Source organism: Phyllostomus hastatus, unplaced genomic scaffold (genome assembly GCF_019186645.2).
Source record: "Phyllostomus hastatus isolate PE091 unplaced genomic scaffold, TTU_PhHast_1.1 phas_scaffold_1674, whole genome shotgun sequence".
Taxonomy (NCBI): Eukaryota; Metazoa; Chordata; class Mammalia; order Chiroptera; family Phyllostomidae; genus Phyllostomus; species Phyllostomus hastatus.
This window is the reverse complement of record NW_025334011.1, coordinates 13,312,622-13,332,635: the sequence shown is the minus strand read 5'-3', so window position 1 is coordinate 13,332,635 and position 20,014 is coordinate 13,312,622. Positions and strand designations below refer to the sequence as shown.

Genomic DNA, 20,014 nt, shown 5'->3' with positions numbered 1-20,014 from the left:
TATGTCATCCTTGGAGAAGTGTCTATTCAGGTCCTTTTCCCATTTTTGAACTGGATTGTTTGTGTTCCTGGTGTTGGGTTGTATGCATTCTCAATATATATTTTCAAGATTAAACCCTTCTCTGATGTACTGTTGACAAATATGTTTTCCCATATAGTCAATTTCCTATTCATTTTAATGGTGGTTTCTTTCGCCATGCAGAAGCTTTTCAGTTTGATGACCCATTTGTTTATTTTTTTCCTTGCCCTTGGTGATACATTGGAAAAAATATTCCTATGTGAGATGTTTGAAATTTTATGATGTATGATTTCCACTAGAATTTTTATGTTATTAAAACTTATATTTAAGTCTTTCATCCATTTGGAGTTTATTCTGGTGTATGGTGTAACCTGGTGCCCTCATTTCATTGTTTTGTATGTACTTGTCCAATTTTCTGAACACCATTTATGGAAGAGACAGTCGTCTTTCTCCCATTGTATATTCTTGCCCCTTTTGTCAAATATTAATAAATCATATAGACATGGATTTATTTCCAGGCTCTCTATTCTATTCCATTGACTTATGTGTGTATTCTTATGCCAGGACCAGAATGTTTTGATTAGAGTGGGCTTGTAGTATTGTTTGATGTCAAGTACTGCCATCTCTTCAAATTGCTCCTCTTTCTCAAGGTTGCAGAGGTTATTCAGAGTCTTTCTGGGTTCCAATACATTTTTGGAATATTTATTCTAGTCCTGTGAAATACATCATTCGAATCCTGATAGGAATTGCATTGTATCTATAGTTTGCTTTGGGTAGCATGGACATTTTAATGATGGTAATTCTTCCTATCTATGAACTCGGTATATACTTCCATTTATTTGTGTCTTCCTCAGTTTCTTTCTTCCGTGTTTTATAGTTTTCCAAGTATGGGTCTTTTACCTCCTTGGTTAAATTTATGCCTACGTATGTTTTTCTTTTGTTGTTGCTGTAGTAGAAGAGTTCTTCTTAGTTTCTCTTTCTGGTAGTTCATTGGTGGTGTACAAAAATGCCATCGATTTCTGAATGTTGGCTTTGTATCCTGTTACTTTGCCAAATCCACTTATTAGGTGAAGTAGTTTTTTGGTGGAGCCTACAGGGTTTTCTATGTACACTGTCATGCCGCCTGTGAATAATCACCCTTCACTTCTTCCTTTTCAATTTGGATGCCCTTTCTTTCTTCTGGTCTGCTCACCATGACTTGGACTTCCAGTACTATGTTGAATGACAGTAGTGAAAGCAGAAACCCTTGTATTTATTATTACTTCTCTTAATGTAAGGCACCATGGATGGTATGAAGTCCAGTATTTTATCTACCAATAAGAATTTTTTTTAAAATGCTGCCAATCATAGTTGTGAGACACTCTGAATTAAATTGCATTCCAATGTCAGAGACATTAAAATGCAAGAAAATAAGCATCTTAGAATTATTGAAATATAGTGTACTTTCTAATTCTTAAAACACATCTGCAAAGTAGGTATAATGATATCATTTTACTTAGTTGAAATGTCTTTTTTAAAGTTGCACTAAGAGTAATAATTATAATAACATAATCTAACAATTATCAAGACTTTTTGTGCTAGGAACTGTAGTGAACACTGCATAGCTTTTTATTTCAGCAAACAATAGTGTTCTCTGAAATAACTACTGTTTTTAGCCTCCATTTTCTTGATGAGGAAATTGAGGCACAGAAAGGTTAAGTGATAGCTCAGGCATGGCAGAGTTAAAATAAGAGCAGACTGAAGCTGAACTCAATGCCCAGGTAATGCTGTCTCTATTCAGATAGTCTGCTCCTTTGTTAATGTGGTGAGTAACAAGATTTAATAAATACTGTACTGTCTCCAGAAGAAGTCTAACTAATTGTTTTGAGAGCATAGGGATAAGTTTTAGTGTTTACAATTACATGAATAATTGTATGTTTTGAGATAGAGAATGATTGTATGTTTAGGTTCCTAAAAATTTTTCTCACTTTCACAGGACTGCCCTACATTTGGCCTGTGCCAGTGGTCATGCGGCAGTGGTAACTGTCTTAGCAAAGAGAAAATGCCAGTTGAACCTTGTTGACAATGAAAATAAGACAGCTCTGATAAAGGTATATAGTAGCCAACTATGTCAACATAAGATGGATTTGATTTACTTATTAGAATAAAAATGAATTTATATCTCTGGCTGGTGTAGTTCAGTGGATTGAGCTCTGGCCTGAAAACCAAAGGGTTGCTAGTTTGATTACCAGTGAGGGCACATGCCTGGGTTGCAGGTGAAGTTCCCAGTAGGGGAGCTCAAGAGACAACTACAGATTGACGTTTCTCTCTTTCTCTCCCCCTCCCCTCTCTAAAGATAAAATAAATGAAATCTTTAAAAAAATGAATTTATATCACTAAACTATAAACTATTGGTGAAATTGTAGAATGTTTACTTTGAATTCCTAGAATTTACAATCTCTTTCTTGGTATAATACTGACAGGCTGTACAATGCCAGGAAGAAGAATGTGCAACTATTCTGTTAGATCGTGGTGCAGACCCAAATGTAGTGGATGCTGATGACAACACTGCTCTCCACTACGCTGTCCTTGGTCACAATACATCCATAGTAAGAAAGCTGCTTGCACACAAGGCAAATATGAAAGTGATAAACAAGGTACAGATCAATGAACTTTCTTTACAAAATATTTGAAATACATGTTCTCATTTTAGCCATAAGCATTTTCTTTCTCACATATGTATACTGAACACAATATAGCAGGCCCTGTTACCATGGAAACAACTCCACAGCCATGTGGTGTCCATGGAAAGGGCCAAGCTCTGCCTCCAGCTACCCTTCAGCCCAGAAGGAAAAGCTTCCTGTTGGTGCCTGGGAGTGGGTGATAGGCTCAGAGCCCACAAGGGGCTGAAAGCCTGGGGAGAGTGAAGTGAGGGTGGGGGCTGGCTACTGTGCAGGCAGGGGCTTAGGAAACTGGTGCTGCTGGGAGTGAGTGAGAGGAGGAGGCCTAGTACCCAGCAGGGGGAGCTGGGTGAGTGGGAGTGGGAAGGGGGAGCAGAAGTCCACAGGCCCAGAACACTTCAGGACCCCAAAGTGCTGACCTGTGGCAAGAGAGCTGGGTAGTATCTTGACATTAGCAAAGTCATCCGGTCCAGCTCATAGCCACTCTGCCAGCCACGTACCTCCTTGGGGTTTTCCACATCAGAGTGTAGCTTCTGCTCAGCCTCGTGTAGCTCTTCAGAGGGGTTGTTGTTGTACATAGGGCACAGGTGATGGCAAAGCAGTTCACTCGCTTTTTCTCCTGGGTGTATATCACCTCTTGCCACTGTAACATTGAAAGTAAATCAAGTATATTATATGTTTATGTTCAGAGCTTTTTAAATAACTTTTAAAATTCAGTTTGGATATGTGAAATTTTATAAGTTATAATTGTTTTTGCTGCTTTATAGGATGGCTTCACACCACTTTCACTTGTTGCAAGTGACAACAATGAGGACATGGTGGTATTTTTGGTAAAGGAAATTCTATGCTCCAAGCAGTTGGAAAGGTACAGTTAGTTGTACACCTTTTTAAAACCTTAGTATTTTTCTAGAGTGGTGCAATCACTGATGTCAACAGAAATCTGAATCACCTCTGGCCAAGAAGGCGGCATAGGTAGATACACTTTGTCTCCTTGCACAACCAAAAGAAGGACAACAACAAATTTAAAAACAAAAAATAACCAGAACTGTCAGAAATTTGAACTCTGTGGAAGTGCATCAACTGAAATGTTAAAGAAGAAACATTAATTCAGAATGGTAGTTGAGTGAAGATGGGCAGTTGGGGTAGAGAGGACACACAGGAAGGCAGCAGCCAGATGACTGGGATGGCAAGGTGGCGGCTGGGGCATCCCAAGGTTCTAGCATGGGGAAATAATACCTCAAAACTATTGCCTGTAAAATTCTTTGGGATTGCGGCAGTGGAAGAAATCCCAGGCTCACAGGAGAGTTTGTTGGAGAGATCCACAGGGTCGTAAAATATACACAAACCCACCCACCCGGGAATCATCACCAGAGGGGCACAATTTGCTTTTGGGTGGTGTAGGGTAAGTGACTGAAAACTGGCTGAGAGCCAAGCAAGTGGCACTGTTTCCTCTTAGACCCCTCCCCCATGTACAGGGCTACAACACAGCAACTGGTTTGCTCTGCCCTTGGAAATACCTAAGGTTATGCCCCTTACAACATAACAGCTGCACTGTTATGGCCCAAATGAAAGAACAGATCAAAGCTCTAGAAAAAAAAATACAATTAAGCAATGAAGAGATAGCCAACTTATCAGAGGCAGCATTCAAAACACTGCTAATCAAGGTGCTCACAGAAAAGGTTGAGTATGGTTGCAAAATGGAGGAAAAGGGGAAGGCTATGCAAAGTCAAATGAAGAGAAATGTGCATGGAACCAACAGTGAAGTGAAGGAAACCAGGACTCAATCAACTATTTGGAGCAGAAGGAAGAAATACACATTCACCCAGAACAGAATAAAGAAACAAGAATTCAAAAATATGAGGAGAGCCTTAGGAACCTCTGTGACAACTTTAAATGTTCCAACATCCAAATCATAGGGGTACCAAAAGAAGAAGAGAAAAAGCAAGGAATTGAAAACTTATTTGAACAACTAGTGAAGGAAAACTTGGCCAATCTGGCAAAGGGAATAGAGTTCCAGGAAGTGCAGGAAGCCCAGAGAGTCACAAAGAAATTGAACCCAAGGAGAAACACACTAAGACACATCATAATTAAGTTAGCCAAGATTAATGATAAGGAGAGAATCTTAAAAGCAGCAAGATGAAAGGAGAGAGTTACCTGCAAAGGAGTTCCCATAAGAGTATCCCGTAAGAGCTGATCTCTTAAAAGAAACCTTGCAGGCAAGAAGGGGCTGGAAAGAAGTACTCAAAGTCATGAGAAGCAAGGACCTACATCCAAGATTACTCTATGCAGCAAAGCTATCATTTAGAATGGAAGGGCAGATAAAGTGCTTCCCAGATAAGGTCAAGTTAAAGGACTCCATCATCACCAAGCCCTTATTATATGAAATGTTAAAGGGGCTTGTCTAAGAAAAAGAAGATAAAAAATATGAACAGTACAATGAGAACAAACTCACAACTATCAGTGAGTGAATCTAAAACAAAAACAAAAACAAAAGAAACAACAAATTAAGTAAACAACTAGAATAGGAACAGATTCACAGAAATGGAGATTGCACGGAAGGTTACCATCGGGGGTCGGGAGGGACTGAGAATGGGGGAAAAGGTATGGGGTATAAGAAGCATAAATGGTAGGTACAAAATAGACAGGGGGAGGTTAAGAATGGGAAATGGGGAAGCCAAAGAATTATATGTACAACCTGTTAACGTGAACTAAATTGGTAGAATGCGGGTAGGAGGTGGGGGTGCAGGTTGGAAAAATGGGACAACTATAATAGCATAATCAATAAAGTGTATTTTTAAAAAATTAAAAAAGAAGAAGAAAACAAAACTGAAAGCTCTGAATCAAAAGTAGGTTATTGGCATTAGAATTTCTAAGGCCCCATCTATGACTCATTAGTATCCATGTGTGACAAGTAGGATTATATGTTCAAGTCAGTTGCAGGTGGACAGGGAGATTAAGCACCATTCTCATAAAGACCTGCTGGTTCAGAGTTTTAACTGCTGGAAAGCGGATAGTAGTAGTCCTGGGCAGGTCCTCACTTCTCTTAGTTTTCTGCCCTTAGTATGATTAGCTAGAATAATAGAAGAGAATTTTGTTATCTGTTTTACTGAATTAATGTATTTATAAATAAATTTAGTTGCAAGTTATATAAGAGCTGAGGTGCTGTGAAATACAAACCACAAAGAATTAATAGCTAATAACTAAAATTAATAACATTTTCTGAAATCTGCAACATATGAATGTTAGAAGGTATGAAAAATTTACATTGGGGGGTTTTTGGGATTCCAAAATAGGTTCAACGAATAAAGTTCATGAACAGATTTTTCTTTTGCTATACTGTTTCTCTGAACATCTCTTTTTGGTATATTGTCTCTTTTAATTAGTCATTCTAACAACCTTGTAAAATAAGACAGGAAGATTCTTATTTTGTGGAGGAAGAGAGACTTGTTTGAGAACAAGGAACTGTTGTTACAGTGCTAGGACTTTTGGGTTCAAGACACTTGCCATTAATATGTTGATCTTACTCTCATTAATTTACATAACTACTGACCTCAAATCATGACTGTTTCACATTACTTTTTTTCTTAATAAATTGTAGAATTTGAAGTGTATGGTATAAAGCTTTAGTATTAGCTCTGATATTATTTGCAATACTCTATGAATTTAATATGCAGGGTCTGGCAGAGGTAGCACCTGCTTGAGGGTAGTTGGTAGGGTAATAATATGGGTGTAGTAATTTCTAGTTTTAATTTGAACATTTTACCTAAAATGTCATATGCAGTGCTTGAGTGTGATATTGTTATGTTATAGGATTACATGTTTATGATTGCATAATAAAATATTTTGTAATAAGATGGGGCATTATTACTGCCAGACTGTGTATTTGGAAATTATCTTTTATATCAGCATTAAGATAGTAATGTTATTTCTCACTTCTTTTTAATACACAGCAATCATCAACAAACTTTTGTATATAAAACAGAAGGCAGACCTGAAAGTCTTTCTGAAAGTAGCAGAAGCCTTGGTAAGTCTTCTGATAATGAATTATTCTTGATGATCCTACCATAGATAAGAGTAAAGAAGTTTTGATAATGAAAAAGCAGTGAAAAAAAAAAACTCCCAGTAAATTGCATGTATAGTTTGGTTTTTCTTAATTTCTTTCTTAATAGAATGGTATTCAGTATTACCTAGAAAGCTAACTGTAGGCAATTTAAAATCTGGGGAAATATTGTCTGAAAAGAAGTTCATTTATTTAGTCGTTACCCCTAAAATTCCTTATGATATCTTCACATAAGAAAGAAAAAAGACTTTTAAGTTAGGATGTTGTATATTTCTTCTACAATCACTGAATAACAAATTGGACTTGTTATTTTAAAAAATGGATGTTTTCTTTAGTTTTCACAGCAAACAGTACTTTTAAAATTTTAGTTTTCCTCTGTTGATTTATTTTATTTTATTTTTTTTTAAAGATTTTATTTATTTATTTTTAGGGAGGGAAGGGGGAGAGAGAGAGAGAGAGAGAGAAACATCAATGTGCGGTTGCTGGGGGTTATGGCCTGCAACCCAGGAATGTACCCTGGCTGGGAATCGAACCTGGGACACTTTGGTTCCCAGCCCACGCTCAATCCACTGAGCTACGCCAGCCAGGGTTCCTCTGTTGATTTAAACTGTATTTTACGTTTTTCTTTGATAGTGGATAAGAAGTCTGAGGAGGACTCTTTGAGAAGGTAGGATTATGGATTTCTAAAAATTATATGTTAACTAAGGGAATGCAGAGAAAAGAAACAAACGTTTCTTGAGTGTTCTGCCCTGGACTGGACACTGTGTTATGTAATCAACACATGTTACATAATCTCCGCAATAGTTTTGCAAAGTAGCTGTGCTCTGATAGCCTACTTTTCATTAATTAGGCAACTGTGGTTCAAGGAGGTTGATTAAGTGACCCATGATTCCATACTTAACAAGTGGCTGACCCATGATTTGAGTGTCGGCTTGCTTAGCTCCCAAATCCATTCCTTTGTCCTTCAATATACACTGGTAAGTTTCTGTGTAGCACTGGGATCAAGATAAACACACAGATCAGTTCACCTCAGAAAGTCAAATCTAGTTGTGTGTTAACTCTGAATTAGAGTTTTCCTAAGAAACCCAGTTAGTCCAAACATTTGTCTTAGGGTCAGGCACAGTAACATCCCCCCCCCACCCCCCGCTTTTTTTTGAAAGATTTTATTGATTTTATTTATTTATTTTTAGAAAGAGGGGAAGGGAGAGAAAGGGAGGGAGAGAAACATTAATGTGTGGTTGCCTCTCACATGGTCCCCACTGGGGACCTGACCTGCAACCCAGGCATGTGCCCTGACTGGGAATTGAACTAGCAACCCTTTGGTTCACAGCCCATGCTCAATCCACTGAGCTATACCAGCCAGGGCGATAATGTCCCTTTTTTATTACAAACTATTTTATTACAAAATCATAAGCATGCCATTCTATAACATAATGATATCACACTCAAAGCATATCACATTATAGTTTAGGAGAAATGTTCAGATTAAAACTATGAATCATCACACCCACCCTTACCAACCACACTCAAGCAGGCATTACTTCTGCCGGACCCTGTACTTGACTATTGCAGTGGTAACTAGTACCTTGTTTTTCCCAAAAAAGATTTTAAGTCACATTACAGTTAGTAATGGCCTCATAACTAACTTCATATAGGTTTTACATAAGGAAGACCTACCTAATCAGGCAAGTGTTTTTGAGCATAATGATATCTATCCTTCTTGATATGAACTATTTTTCTGTAAATGAAGAATATCTATGTATAGACCATGTTATGTCAATTAAATTCAGCATCTATTTAGAGGATATTTCTAATTGATTTCTCTACTCCCTGACCTCCCAGTCTGGTTTTCCTTTCAGGCTACTAACTTTACCGAGTTGTATGAAGTTTCTTCTTTTTTTTCTAGAGTTCTTTTTTATTCCATGACTCTTTTGGGGGGTATTTTTTAACTTTCTTTTCTGCCTTTTTTGGTGTTTCTCTCATGTTAGTTTTTCTACTTCTGCCAGCTGTGTGTTCTCCATTTTCCTATAAAAAGAGTCGAAAGCACATAGAATTTTAGGACTTTAGGGAATCTGAGCAGTTAAATCTGAGCAAATTAATGGCTCATTAATCAAAACATACTCTAATACTTCAACCTGTGTTTAACATCCTGGTCAACTTGTGTTTGACATTCTGGCCAACTGGTTGCTTACATGGAGAATTTGAAACTCAAAGAAACTAAAGTGACTTATTTGAATACGGTAAGTGGTGAAAGTGAGATGTAAACTCAGCCATTTACTGGATTTCTAATTCAGCCTTTAGGGCTTTTGGTGAAAACAAATTAACTTCAGGCTTTGCCAGTATGTTGGCTGTTACCCTTTGTGGGAATTCAGAGTGCACCTTCATTGGATTGTTCACAGGTTGGGCGAGGTGGAGGCAGGGATAGATAACTAAAAGCTTTATTAAAAACAAGCCAAATTTTAATTATATCAAGAAACTTCATTTAATACACAGATAACTGAACTTTCACTCAATTTTTTTGTTGCTTCTTAACAAAATGAACTCATTTTTGTTGGCTATTTTTACTCTTAAGTCTTTCCTCCAAACCTAACATGGATGATTCATGGCCTACAGCAGAAGACGAAGACTTTGATTTTGGTACCAAGGTAAAGTGCTCCTTCTTGCAATTAATTTCCCTGCTCTGAATTTAGTTTTGTGTAACATTACTTAAAAAGTTTAGTAGTGGTCGACTTATCATTGTTTTATATTTGTATTGGAAAAGTGGTCAGAGCCAACCATTTTTGTAGAGATATGAAGTGTTGCATTTTTAAAAAAATTTAAGTACTGAAGGTGGGGGCTGAAAAAGAGAAAGGGCTGGAAAATACATAGTGATAGAATAATTATATGGGGGAAAATTTCCCTCAATAGAGGAGATATAAAATTCAGATAAGGATTTTTAATGTGATTTTTAAATTATATCAGCATGATTTTTTATGATACTCATGCGTAAATGATTCTTTAGTGGATCCAGTTACTTATTGTAATAATCATGAAATCTTCTTGGTGTCTCTGTTCCAAAATTATATATCATATAATATATAGCTTTTTTTCTTCTTAGACTACTTTCATTTTGGTATCATGTAATTATTAGGATAAAGTTTTGTCCATTTCTTACCTGGGTTCCACATTTGAACTGAAATAATATTATAAAATGTGTAAATGTATTTATTTAGTCAGGTTTAAAAAAATAATTACTTTTTAAATTGTATTTTTTCCATTGCCACTTAGACCCTTTACATTCACCACACTGCTGTTCATGTCTAAGAGTCCTTTTACCTTTTTGATTGATCCCTCTACTCCCCAAACTCCACCCCCAGTAGCTGTCATCCTGTTCTCTGTCTATAAGTCTGTCTCTGTTTTGCTTATTAGTTCAGTGTGTTCATTAGATTCCATACATGAGTGAAATCATGTGGCATTTGTCTTTCTCTGACTGGCTTATTTCACTTAATATAATGTTCTTCAGGTCCATCTATGTTGCTTCAAAGGGTAAATATTTTTCTTTTTTATAATGGCCAAGTAGTATCCCATTGAGTAAATGTCCCATAGTTGATTTATCCACTGGTCTACTGACGGACATTTGGGCTGCTTCTCTATCTTGGTGATTGTAAATAATCCACAATGAACATAGAGGTTCTTAGGCTCTTTCAAATTAGTGTTTTGGGTTTCTTTGGATAAATTCCCAGAAGTGGGATTGTTGGGTCAAAGGGCAGATCCATTTTTAATTTTCTGAAATGTCTCCATACTGCTTTCCACAGTGGTTGCACCAATCTACATTCCCACCAACAATGCAAAAGGGGTTCTTCTTTCTCCACATCCTTGCCAGAATTTGTTGTTTGTTGATTTATTGATGATTGCCATTCTGACAGGTGTGAAGTGATATCTCAGTGTGGTTTTAATTTGCCTTTCTCTGATAATTAGTGACATTTAGCATCTTTTCATATGTCTAGTGGCTATCTGTATGTCCTCTTTGGAAAAGTGTCTGTTCAGGTCCTTTGACCATTTTTTAATTGAATTGTTTGTTTTTTTTTGGTGTTGAGTTTTGTAAGTTCTTTATAAATTTTAGTCCCTTATTAGCTTTACCAGTGAATATGTTCTCCCATTCCGTGGGTTGTCTTTTTATTTTGTTGATGTTTTCCTTTGTTGTGCAAAAACATTTTAGTTTGATGTAGTCCCATTTGTTTATTTTGTCTTTTGTTTCCCTTACCTTAGGAGATATATCAGTAAAAATATTGCTACAACAAGCATCTGAGATTTTACTGCCTATGTTTTCTTATAGGATTTTTATGGATTTGGGTATAATATTTAAGCCTTTAATCCATTTTGAATTTATTCTTGTATGTGGTATAAGAAAGTGGTCTAGTTTCATTTCTCTGCAAGTATCTGTCCAATTTTCCAAACACCATTTATGGAATCAACTATCTTTAGCCTATTGTATATGCTTGTTTTCTCTGTTGAATATTAATTGACTATAAAGATGTGAGTTTATTTCTGGGTTCTGTATTCTGTTCCATTGATTTATATGTCTGTTTTTATGCCAATACCATGCTGATTTGATTTCTGTGGCCTTACACTATAATTTGATACTCGGTAGCATGATTCCTCCAACTTTGTTCTTCTTTCTCAATATCGCTGTTACTATGGCTATGTGGGGCCTTTTGTGGTAGCGTGTAAATTTTTGAAATATTTATCCTAGTTCTATGAAATATGTCATTTGAATCTTGATAGGAATTTTGCTGAATCTATAGATTGCTTTGGGCAGCATGGACATTTTAATAATGTTAATTCTTCCTATCCATGAACACAGTATGTTGTTTCACTCATTTTGTATCTTCTTCAATTTCTTCCTTCAGCATCTTGAACTTTTCCAAGAACATGTCTTTGACATCTTTGGTTAGGTTCATTTCTAGATATTTTATTCTTTTTGAAGCAATTGTGGATGGGATTGTTTTCTTATTATCCTTTCCATTGGTTCATTATTATCATATAGTAAATACAAAAATGCAGCTGATTTCTGGATATTAATTTTGTATCCTGCTACTTTGCTGAATTCATTTATCAGTTCTAGTAGTTTCTTGGTGGAATCTTAGTGGTTCTCTATGTACAGTATCATGTCATCTGCAAATAAAGATAATTTTATGTTTTCCTTTCCAATTTGAATGCCTTTTATTTCTTTTTGTCTGATTACTATGTCTAGGACTTCTAGTACTATGTTGAATAAGAGTGGTGAAAGCTGACATCCCTGTCTTGTTCTTGATCTTAAGAGGAATGCTTGTAGTTTTTGCCTGTTGAGTGTGATTCTGGCAGTGGGTTTCTCACATAAGTCCTCTATTATGTTTAGGTATGTTCCCGCTATTCCTCCTTTGCTGAGAGTTTTGATCACAAATGCTGGTGGATTTTATCAGATGCTTTTTTTTTTTTTGCATCTGTTGATGTGATCATGTGGTTTTTATCCTTCATTTTGTTTATGTGGTGAATCACATTTATCAATTTACAAATGTTGTGCCAACTTTGCATTCCTAGAATAAATCCTACTTGATCATGGTGTGTGATCTTTTTGATATATTACTATATTTGGTTTGCTAATATCTTGTTGAAGATTTTAACATCTATGTCCATCAGGGATATTGGCCTATAACCTTCTTTTTTTGCAGTGTCTTTACCTGGTTTTGGAATTAGGATAATGCTGGCTTGGTAAAATGAGCTTGGGAGCCTTGCCTCCTCTTGAATTTTTAAAAATAGTTTGAGGAGAGGTGTTCGTTCCTCTCTGAATGTTTGGTAAAATTCTCCCATGAAGCCATTCAGTCCAGGGGCTTTTGTTTGTTGAGAGTGTTTTGATGACTGCTTCAGTCTAACTTGGTGTAATCTGTCTGTTCAGATTCTCTGATTCTTCCTGACTTAGTTTGGAATTTTGTATGTTTGTAGGAATTTATCCATTTCATCCAGGTTGTTCAATTTGTTGCCATGTAGTTCCTCATAATATTTTCTAATAATCCTTAGTCTTTCTTTGGTGCCAGTTGTTATTTCTCTTTCATTTCTGGTTTATTTATTTGGGTTGTTTCTCTTTTTTTCTTGATGAGTCTGGTTAAAGGTTTGTCTGTCTTGTTTACCTTTACAAAGAACCAGCTCTTGGATTCATTGATCATTGGTGTCCTCTTTTAAGTCTCTATTTCTTTTATTCTGATGTGTACTTTACTTCCCTCTACTTAGTTTGGGCTTTGTTTGTTGTTCTTTTTCAAGTTCCTTTAAGTATAAAGTAAAATTGTTTATTTGACCCCTTTCTTTCTTTCTTTCTTTCTTTCTTTCTTTCTTTCTTTCTTTCTTTCTTTCTTTCTTTCTTCCTTCCTTCCTTCCTTCCTTCCTTCCTTCCTTCCTTCCTTCCTTCCTTCAGATAGGCCCACAGTGCTATGAATTTCCCTCTTAGGATAGCTTTCCCTGTGTCCCACAGATTTTGGATTGTTGTGTCCTCATTTTCATTTGTTTCAAGGAATTTTTTGATTTCTTCCTCAATCTCGTTGTTGACCCATTCATTATTTAATAACATGTTTAGCTTCCATGTCTTTGTGCATTTTTCCATGTTCTTCTTATAATTCATCTCTAGTTTTATAGGATTGTGGTCAGAAAAGATGATTGATATAATTTCGGTCTTCTTAGATTTATTGAGACTTGTGTCCTAACATGTGGTTTATCCTAGAAAACGTTCCACGTACATTTGAAAAGTATATGCACTCTTCTTTTTTCAGGTGAAATGCTCTGAAGATGTCAATTAAATCCATTTCATCTAATGTGTCCTTTAAGGTCACTGTCTCCTTATTGATTTGCTGACTGGAAGCTCTATCCATTGAAGTCAATGGGGTGTTAAGACCCCCTCCCATGACTCTATTTCTGCCAATCTCTCCTTTTATGTCCATCAATATTTGCTTTACAAATTTAGGTACTCTCTGTGTTGGTTGCATAAATGTTTACTAGGGTTATATCCTCTTGTTGAATTGTTTCCTTTATCATTAGGTAGTGTTCTTCTTTGTCTCTTACTATTGCCTTTGTTTTAATGTCTATTTTTTGGGGTATAAGTATTGCTACACCAGCTTCTTTCTCCCTTTCCATTTGCACGAAATATCTTTTTCCCTCCCTTTACTTTTATTCTGTGTGTATCATTCAATTTGAGGTATGTATTTTAGAGACAGCATATATATAAGACAGCATATTTATAGGTCTTGTTTTCTTATCCATTAAGCCACCCTATGCTTTTTTTTGTTGGAGCATTTAAGCCATTTACATTTAAGGTGATTATTGATAGATATGTATTTATTGCCATTTTATTTTTAACAGTTTTGCTCTGTTTTTATTCCTTTTTCTTTTTCATCTTCATAAATCAAACTCTTTAATGTTTGTTACAGTACTAGTTTGGTGTTAACAAACTACCTTAGCTTTTTCTTGTCTGGGAAGCTCTTTATTTCTCCTTCAATCTTAAATGATAGCCTTGATAGGTAAACTAGCCTTGGCTGTAGTCCTTGCTTAATCACTTTGAGTATATTATGCCAATCCCTCTTGGCTTGGAATTTTTTTTTTTTAGATATCTTATAATATTTTTTTAAATTTTATTTTAATCATTGTTCAATTACAGTTTTCTCCTTTTTACTCCCAATCCAGCCCCCCTCCCACCCCTCCCCACTTCCCTCCCATTACCACCCTCCCCTTAGTTTATGACCATGTGTCTTTTAAGTTTGTTCCCGTGAACCCTTCCCACTGTCCCCTGAAATTCCCTCTACTCTCTTCTGTAGTCACTGTCAGCCTGACCTCTATTTCAGTGTCTTTGGTTATATTTTTCTTGTTTCTTTGTTTTGTTGTTTAGGATCCTGTTAAAGGTGAGATCATATGGTATTTGTCTTTCACTGCCTGGCTTGTTTCTCTTAGCATAATGTTTTCCAGCTCCATCCACGCTGTTGCAAAGGGTAGGAGCTCCTTCTTTCTTTCTGCTGCATAGAATTCCATTGTGTAAATGTACCATAGTTTTTTGATCCATTCATTCACTGATGGGCATCTTGGTTGCTTCCAGCATCTAGCTATTGTAAATTGTGCTGCTCTGAACATTGGGATGCATAGGTTCTTTTGAATTGGTGTTTTAGTATTCTTAGGATAGAGTCCCAGCAGTGGAATCGCAGGGTCAAAAGGCAGATCCATTTTTAGTTTTCTGAGGAAGTTCCATACTGCTTTCCATAGTGGTTGTACCAGTCTGCAGTCCCACCAACAGTGCACTAGGGATCCCTTTTCTCCACAACCTCTCCAACACTTGTTTGTTGTTTGTTGCTTTGTTTATGATGGCCATTCTGTCTGGTGTGAAGTGGTATCTCATTGTGGTTTTAATTTGCATCTCTCTGATAGCTAGCGATATTGAACATTGTTTCATGTGTCTTTGGATTTTCTGTATGTCCTCCTTGGAGAAGTGTCTGTTCAAGTCCTTTGGGCCTGGAATATTTGTATTTAGAAATCAAATGACAGTCTAATTGGAATTCCCTTGTAAGTAACTACCTGCTTTTCTCTTAAGGCTTTTAGGATTCTCTATTTGTCTTTAGGTTTTCCTGTTTTAATTATGATGTGCCTTAGTGTAGGCTTGTTTGGGTCCATCTTATTGGGGACCCTCTACACTTCCTGGACTTAGGTATGTTTTTTACTTCACCAGATAAGGGAAGTTTTCCGTCATTATTTCGATCCCTTGCTCACTCTCCTGTTCTTCTGGTATTCCCTTGATGCAGATGTTGCTATGCCTAATGTTGTCCCAAAGGTTTCTTAAGCTTTCCTCATTTCTTAATTCTTTTTCCTTTGTGCTGCTCTGCTTGGGTGTGTTTTTGCTACCTGGTCTTCTGAATCACTGATTCAATATTCTGCTTAATCTAACCTACTTTTTATTCCTACCAGTGTATTATTTACTTCAGATATTGCATTCTTCATTTCTGACTGGTCCTTTTTTATGATTTCTATGTCTTTTTCCATGCTGTTGAGTATCCTCTTAATAAATACTCTAAACTCTCTATCTAATAAATTGCGCACCTCCAGTCCATTTAGTTCTTCTTCTGGGTAATTCTGTTGTTCTTTCATTTTGGCCTGTTTCTTTGTCTTTCCCACTTGGACTGCTTCTTTGTTTTTGTTTCTGTGTATTAGGTAGATCTGCACAGACTCTGGTATAGATGTATGTCAGATACTGCCTGTGACAGGCCCTGGGCATCCTGTTGGGAACTATCAGTGATCTATAGCTTGAGGCTCCCTCTGCTCAGTAAGGTGTATGCAGAAAGAACTGGGCTACATGCTAACACTGGCTTTTACCAGCACCAGGTTCAGGGGAGGATCAGCTAATTTCTCAAAGCTTCCAGTGATATACCTTTGCTATTAGACCTAATCACTGAGATACAAACCTCCATCTGTACTTTTCAACAGCCTGGCCTGAGCTCCACAGGGTATAGCAGAGTGATTCTTGTGGGTTGGCTATTGCTTCACCTTAAGCTGATGCCATTCAAAAAGGAGTGTTCTACCTGAGAAAGATGGCTCCTGCACTATGGGGAATGACAGGGGTCCTGGCCACTGTTCCTTCAGTTCTCTCTCCAGAGCCACCAATGCCAGACTCTTCTCATGTGTCTCTAGTCCACTTTGCCCTCTCTCTCCCAGAGCCCAGGGTAAGTGACTGCAAATGAAATTTTGTGCATTGGCCCTTTAAGAGGCCCTCTGTGTCTCTAGCCATCTTTCCCTGGCAGAGAAAGACCCCACTGCTTTTCATAGCCAAATGTTATTTGGGTTCCTTTTTCAGTTCTAGTGGTATAGGCTGGGGAGTCCAGCTTGGGTTTTAGACCCCACACTTCTCAGGGGGAACTCCCCAGCCTCTGAAATATCTCTCCTGATCTTTAGTTGCTGACAGTGGGATCCCCGCCATCCCTCTCATGCCTTCTCTGCACTCCCTACCATTCTTGTGGTGAAGTTGTTTCTCCTGTATGTCTTTGGTTTTAAAACTTCTCTCTAGCTAGTGTTCAGTTGGGTATTCTGGGTGATTTTCTTTTTTCCTTTTTTAAAATTATATTTTATTGATTATGCTATTACAGATGTCCCATTTTTTCCCTTTTATCCCCCATTGATCTGGGGATGTGCATTGGTATGTCCATGGGTCATACATATAAGTCCTTTGGCTTATCCATTTCCTATACTATTCTTAACCTCTCCCTGTCTATTTAGTACTTACCAATTATGCTTATTATTCTCTGTGCCTTTACTCTCATTCTCCCCTTTCTCAGCCCCACTGATTACCCTCCATGTGATCTCTGTTTTGTGATTCTGTTCCTGTTGTAGTTGTTTGCTTAGTTTACTTTTTTTTTTTTTTAGGTTCAGTTGTTGATAGTTGTGAGTTTGTTGTCATTTTACCATTCATAGTTTTGGTCTTCTTTTCCTTAGATAAGTCCTTTTAACATTTCATATAATAAAGGCTTGGTGATGATGAACTCCTTTAACTTGACCTTATCTGGGAAGCATTTTATCTTCCCTTCTATTCTAAATGATAGCTTTGCTGGATAGAGTAATCTTGGATGTAGGTCCTTGCTTTTCATGACTTTGAATACTTTTTTTCCAACCTAAGAATTGTAAGGTTTCTTTTGAGAAGTGAGCTGATAGCCTTATGGGAACTCCTTTGTGGGTAACTGTCTCCTTTTTTCTTGCTGAAAAGGAGACAGCAAGGAAAAGAATTTTAAGATTCTCTCCTTATCTTTAATCTTGGGTGATGTAATTATGATGTGCTTTGGTGTGCCCCTTTTTGGGTCCAACTTGTTTGGGATTCTCTGAGCTTCTTGAACTTATATTTCTGTTTCCTTCACCAGATTGGGGAAATTCTCCTTCACTATTTTTTCACATAAGCTTTCAATTTATTGCTCTTTCTCTTTTCTTCTGGCACCCCTATGATTCAAATGTTGGAATGTTTAAAGTTTTCCCAGAGGTTCCTAAACCTCTCCTCAAATTTTGTGAATTCTTGTTTCTTCATTCTATTCCAGTGGAATGTTTATTTCTTCCTTTTGTTCCAAATTGTTGATTTGAGTCCCAAGGTCCTTCCCTTCATTGTAGGTTCCCTGTATAATTTTCTTTATTTCACTTTGTATTGATTTTTTCTGTAATTTGGTTGTAATTATAGTTTTTTTCCTGGGAGGAGGTTAGTGTAGCTTCCACTTACTTCACTACCATCTTGTCAATCCATATTTAGAAATTCATAAGTGTCTTTCTCAAAACCTGTATTATGAAAGTATTCCATATGTTTTGAATTATTCCATCAAGAATCTATTTAAAAGTATTTATTTAATTGAAGAATACATATTTTGCCTAAAATAATAACCAGCTCTAGAAGTAGAAATTCTTGATAACCATACGGTAAAATATCAAATTTCTGGATTGTGTTGCTTTAAAAAAATTTATTTCAATTACAATTGATTTTCAATATTATATTAGTTTCAGGTGTATAACATAGTAGTAAGACATTCATATAAACTATGTAGTTATCTCCCCAATAAGGCTAGTATCCCCCTGATACCATATGTAGTTATTACAGTTTTATTGACTGTATTCCATATGCTTTATTTTGTATCCCCATGACTAGTTTTAACTACCAGTTTGTGTTTCTTAATTACTTCACCTTTTTAGCCACCCCACCTCCTACATGGCAACCACTAGTTTGTTCTGTATATCTATTAGTTTGTTTCTTTTTTGTTTGTTCCTTTACTTTCTTCTTTAGATTCCAGATATAAGTAAAATTATATGGTATTTGTCTTTCTTTTTTGACTTATGCCATTTAGTACTATGCCCTGTAGGTACATCATGTCAGCCATTTTCGACCAGTGTGCCACAAGAATTTTTAAAGCTTGCAGTACTGGACTCTTTAGTGAGAGGCACCGACCTCTTTTCCCTTTGATTGGCAAATAAAAAAATGGCAACAGTCAACACAATAACAGCCACCTGGTGTGAATGAATCAAAATTATACCTTTTTTTTTGTTAGAATGGCAAAACTATATTATTTGGAATGCTTTGGAATTTTACTAGATTATGTGTGCCATGAGATGATAAAGGTTGAAAATCCTTGATCCAAATTTTAGGAAAATGGCCGTCAAGTAAGTGGGAGTGGAGCCTACTTGCTCATGGGACACTTAGCTTATCTTCTGAAAAACAAAGTGAGCAGTCAAAGAATCTTTGCATATATGAAGTTTGGAAGCCAAAGAGTAAACAGGACACTTCAAAGTGGGGTGTAAATAGGTTTTATAGGTGGATGGGGAAAGTCCCTGAAAGCGGTGCCAGAAGCTACCCGAGGAGAGCTGGGTCAGAGATAGCAGCCTAGTGGCTCCCTCCCCTCCCAGGGCAGGGAATCCACAGACTTGGAGGCCAGGACTGGGAGTGACTTGAATACAGAGTTGCTGGGAGAAACAGGCTGCACACATGCACACAGCTGGTGGTGAACCCTAGCTGTGCAATGGACACTGACCGAGACAGTGCCAAACAGAGGGGGGATTTCTGGCTGCACCTAGAGCTGGGGAAGAGGAGGGCTGTGACTGGCCATAACAGAGGTAGACTCTTGACTTGTTGGAGAGTTGTAGTGTGTGGAAAGCTGGGCAGTGGCTCACTGCTGCAGTGGGAGTGTGCAGGAAGACTTTTTTCAAAAGGGGAGCTGAGGTGTGCTGGGCAGACATGCCGCACACTCAGCTGGCCAGTCAAATAAGGGGGGAAGGGGATTTTGGGCATGATATGCTCCCACTCAGTGCAGTTGGGCACTTTGATCAAAGGGGTGCAAAGTGAGGTGGTTGTTGACCCTAGCCTGGCTCAGCAGTACAGAGTTGAGACTACAGGCTGCAGCATGCCGTGAGGGCTGCAGGTTGAAAACTGTGCACCTGAGATTAATTGAGGCCAGACTGTGCTCCATTCCTTGACGGAACCTCCAGGAAGGGAAGATTGAGCCCAGCCCCTCACCTCTGGCAGGAGAAGGGAAGATCTGCAAGACTGGCTGGGCAGCCTTAACCTATAGGGGGCATTTCTGCAAAAGTAAGACAGCAAGATGAACACCTAAAAGGGCCCATTTTGAACTCCCCCAGGGAGGAGGGTCCTATTGCACTGGGCCCATCAAACAGAAAGTTAAGAAGGGTGCATCAGGGGGCATTCAGGGTTCCTCCCAGCCTTGGCTTGCACACAGAGCTGCCATCTACACTAAGCAGAAGGGAGCTGACATTCATA

At 37.5% G+C, this 20,014-nt stretch overlaps 1 protein-coding gene across 1 annotated transcript in view; it reads left to right on the top strand.

Annotated features, from left to right (window-relative positions):
• Nucleotides 1-20,014, top strand: part of LOC123831075 (ankyrin repeat domain-containing protein 26-like) — a 154,168-nt gene that overhangs the window by 3,383 nt on the left and 130,771 nt on the right. The window contains 4 exon segments of the mRNA XM_045857710.1: nt 1,994-2,108; nt 2,481-2,654; nt 3,446-3,543; nt 9,311-9,383. Coding sequence (XP_045713666.1) covers nt 1,994-2,108; nt 2,481-2,654; nt 3,446-3,543; nt 9,311-9,383 — 460 coding nt within the window.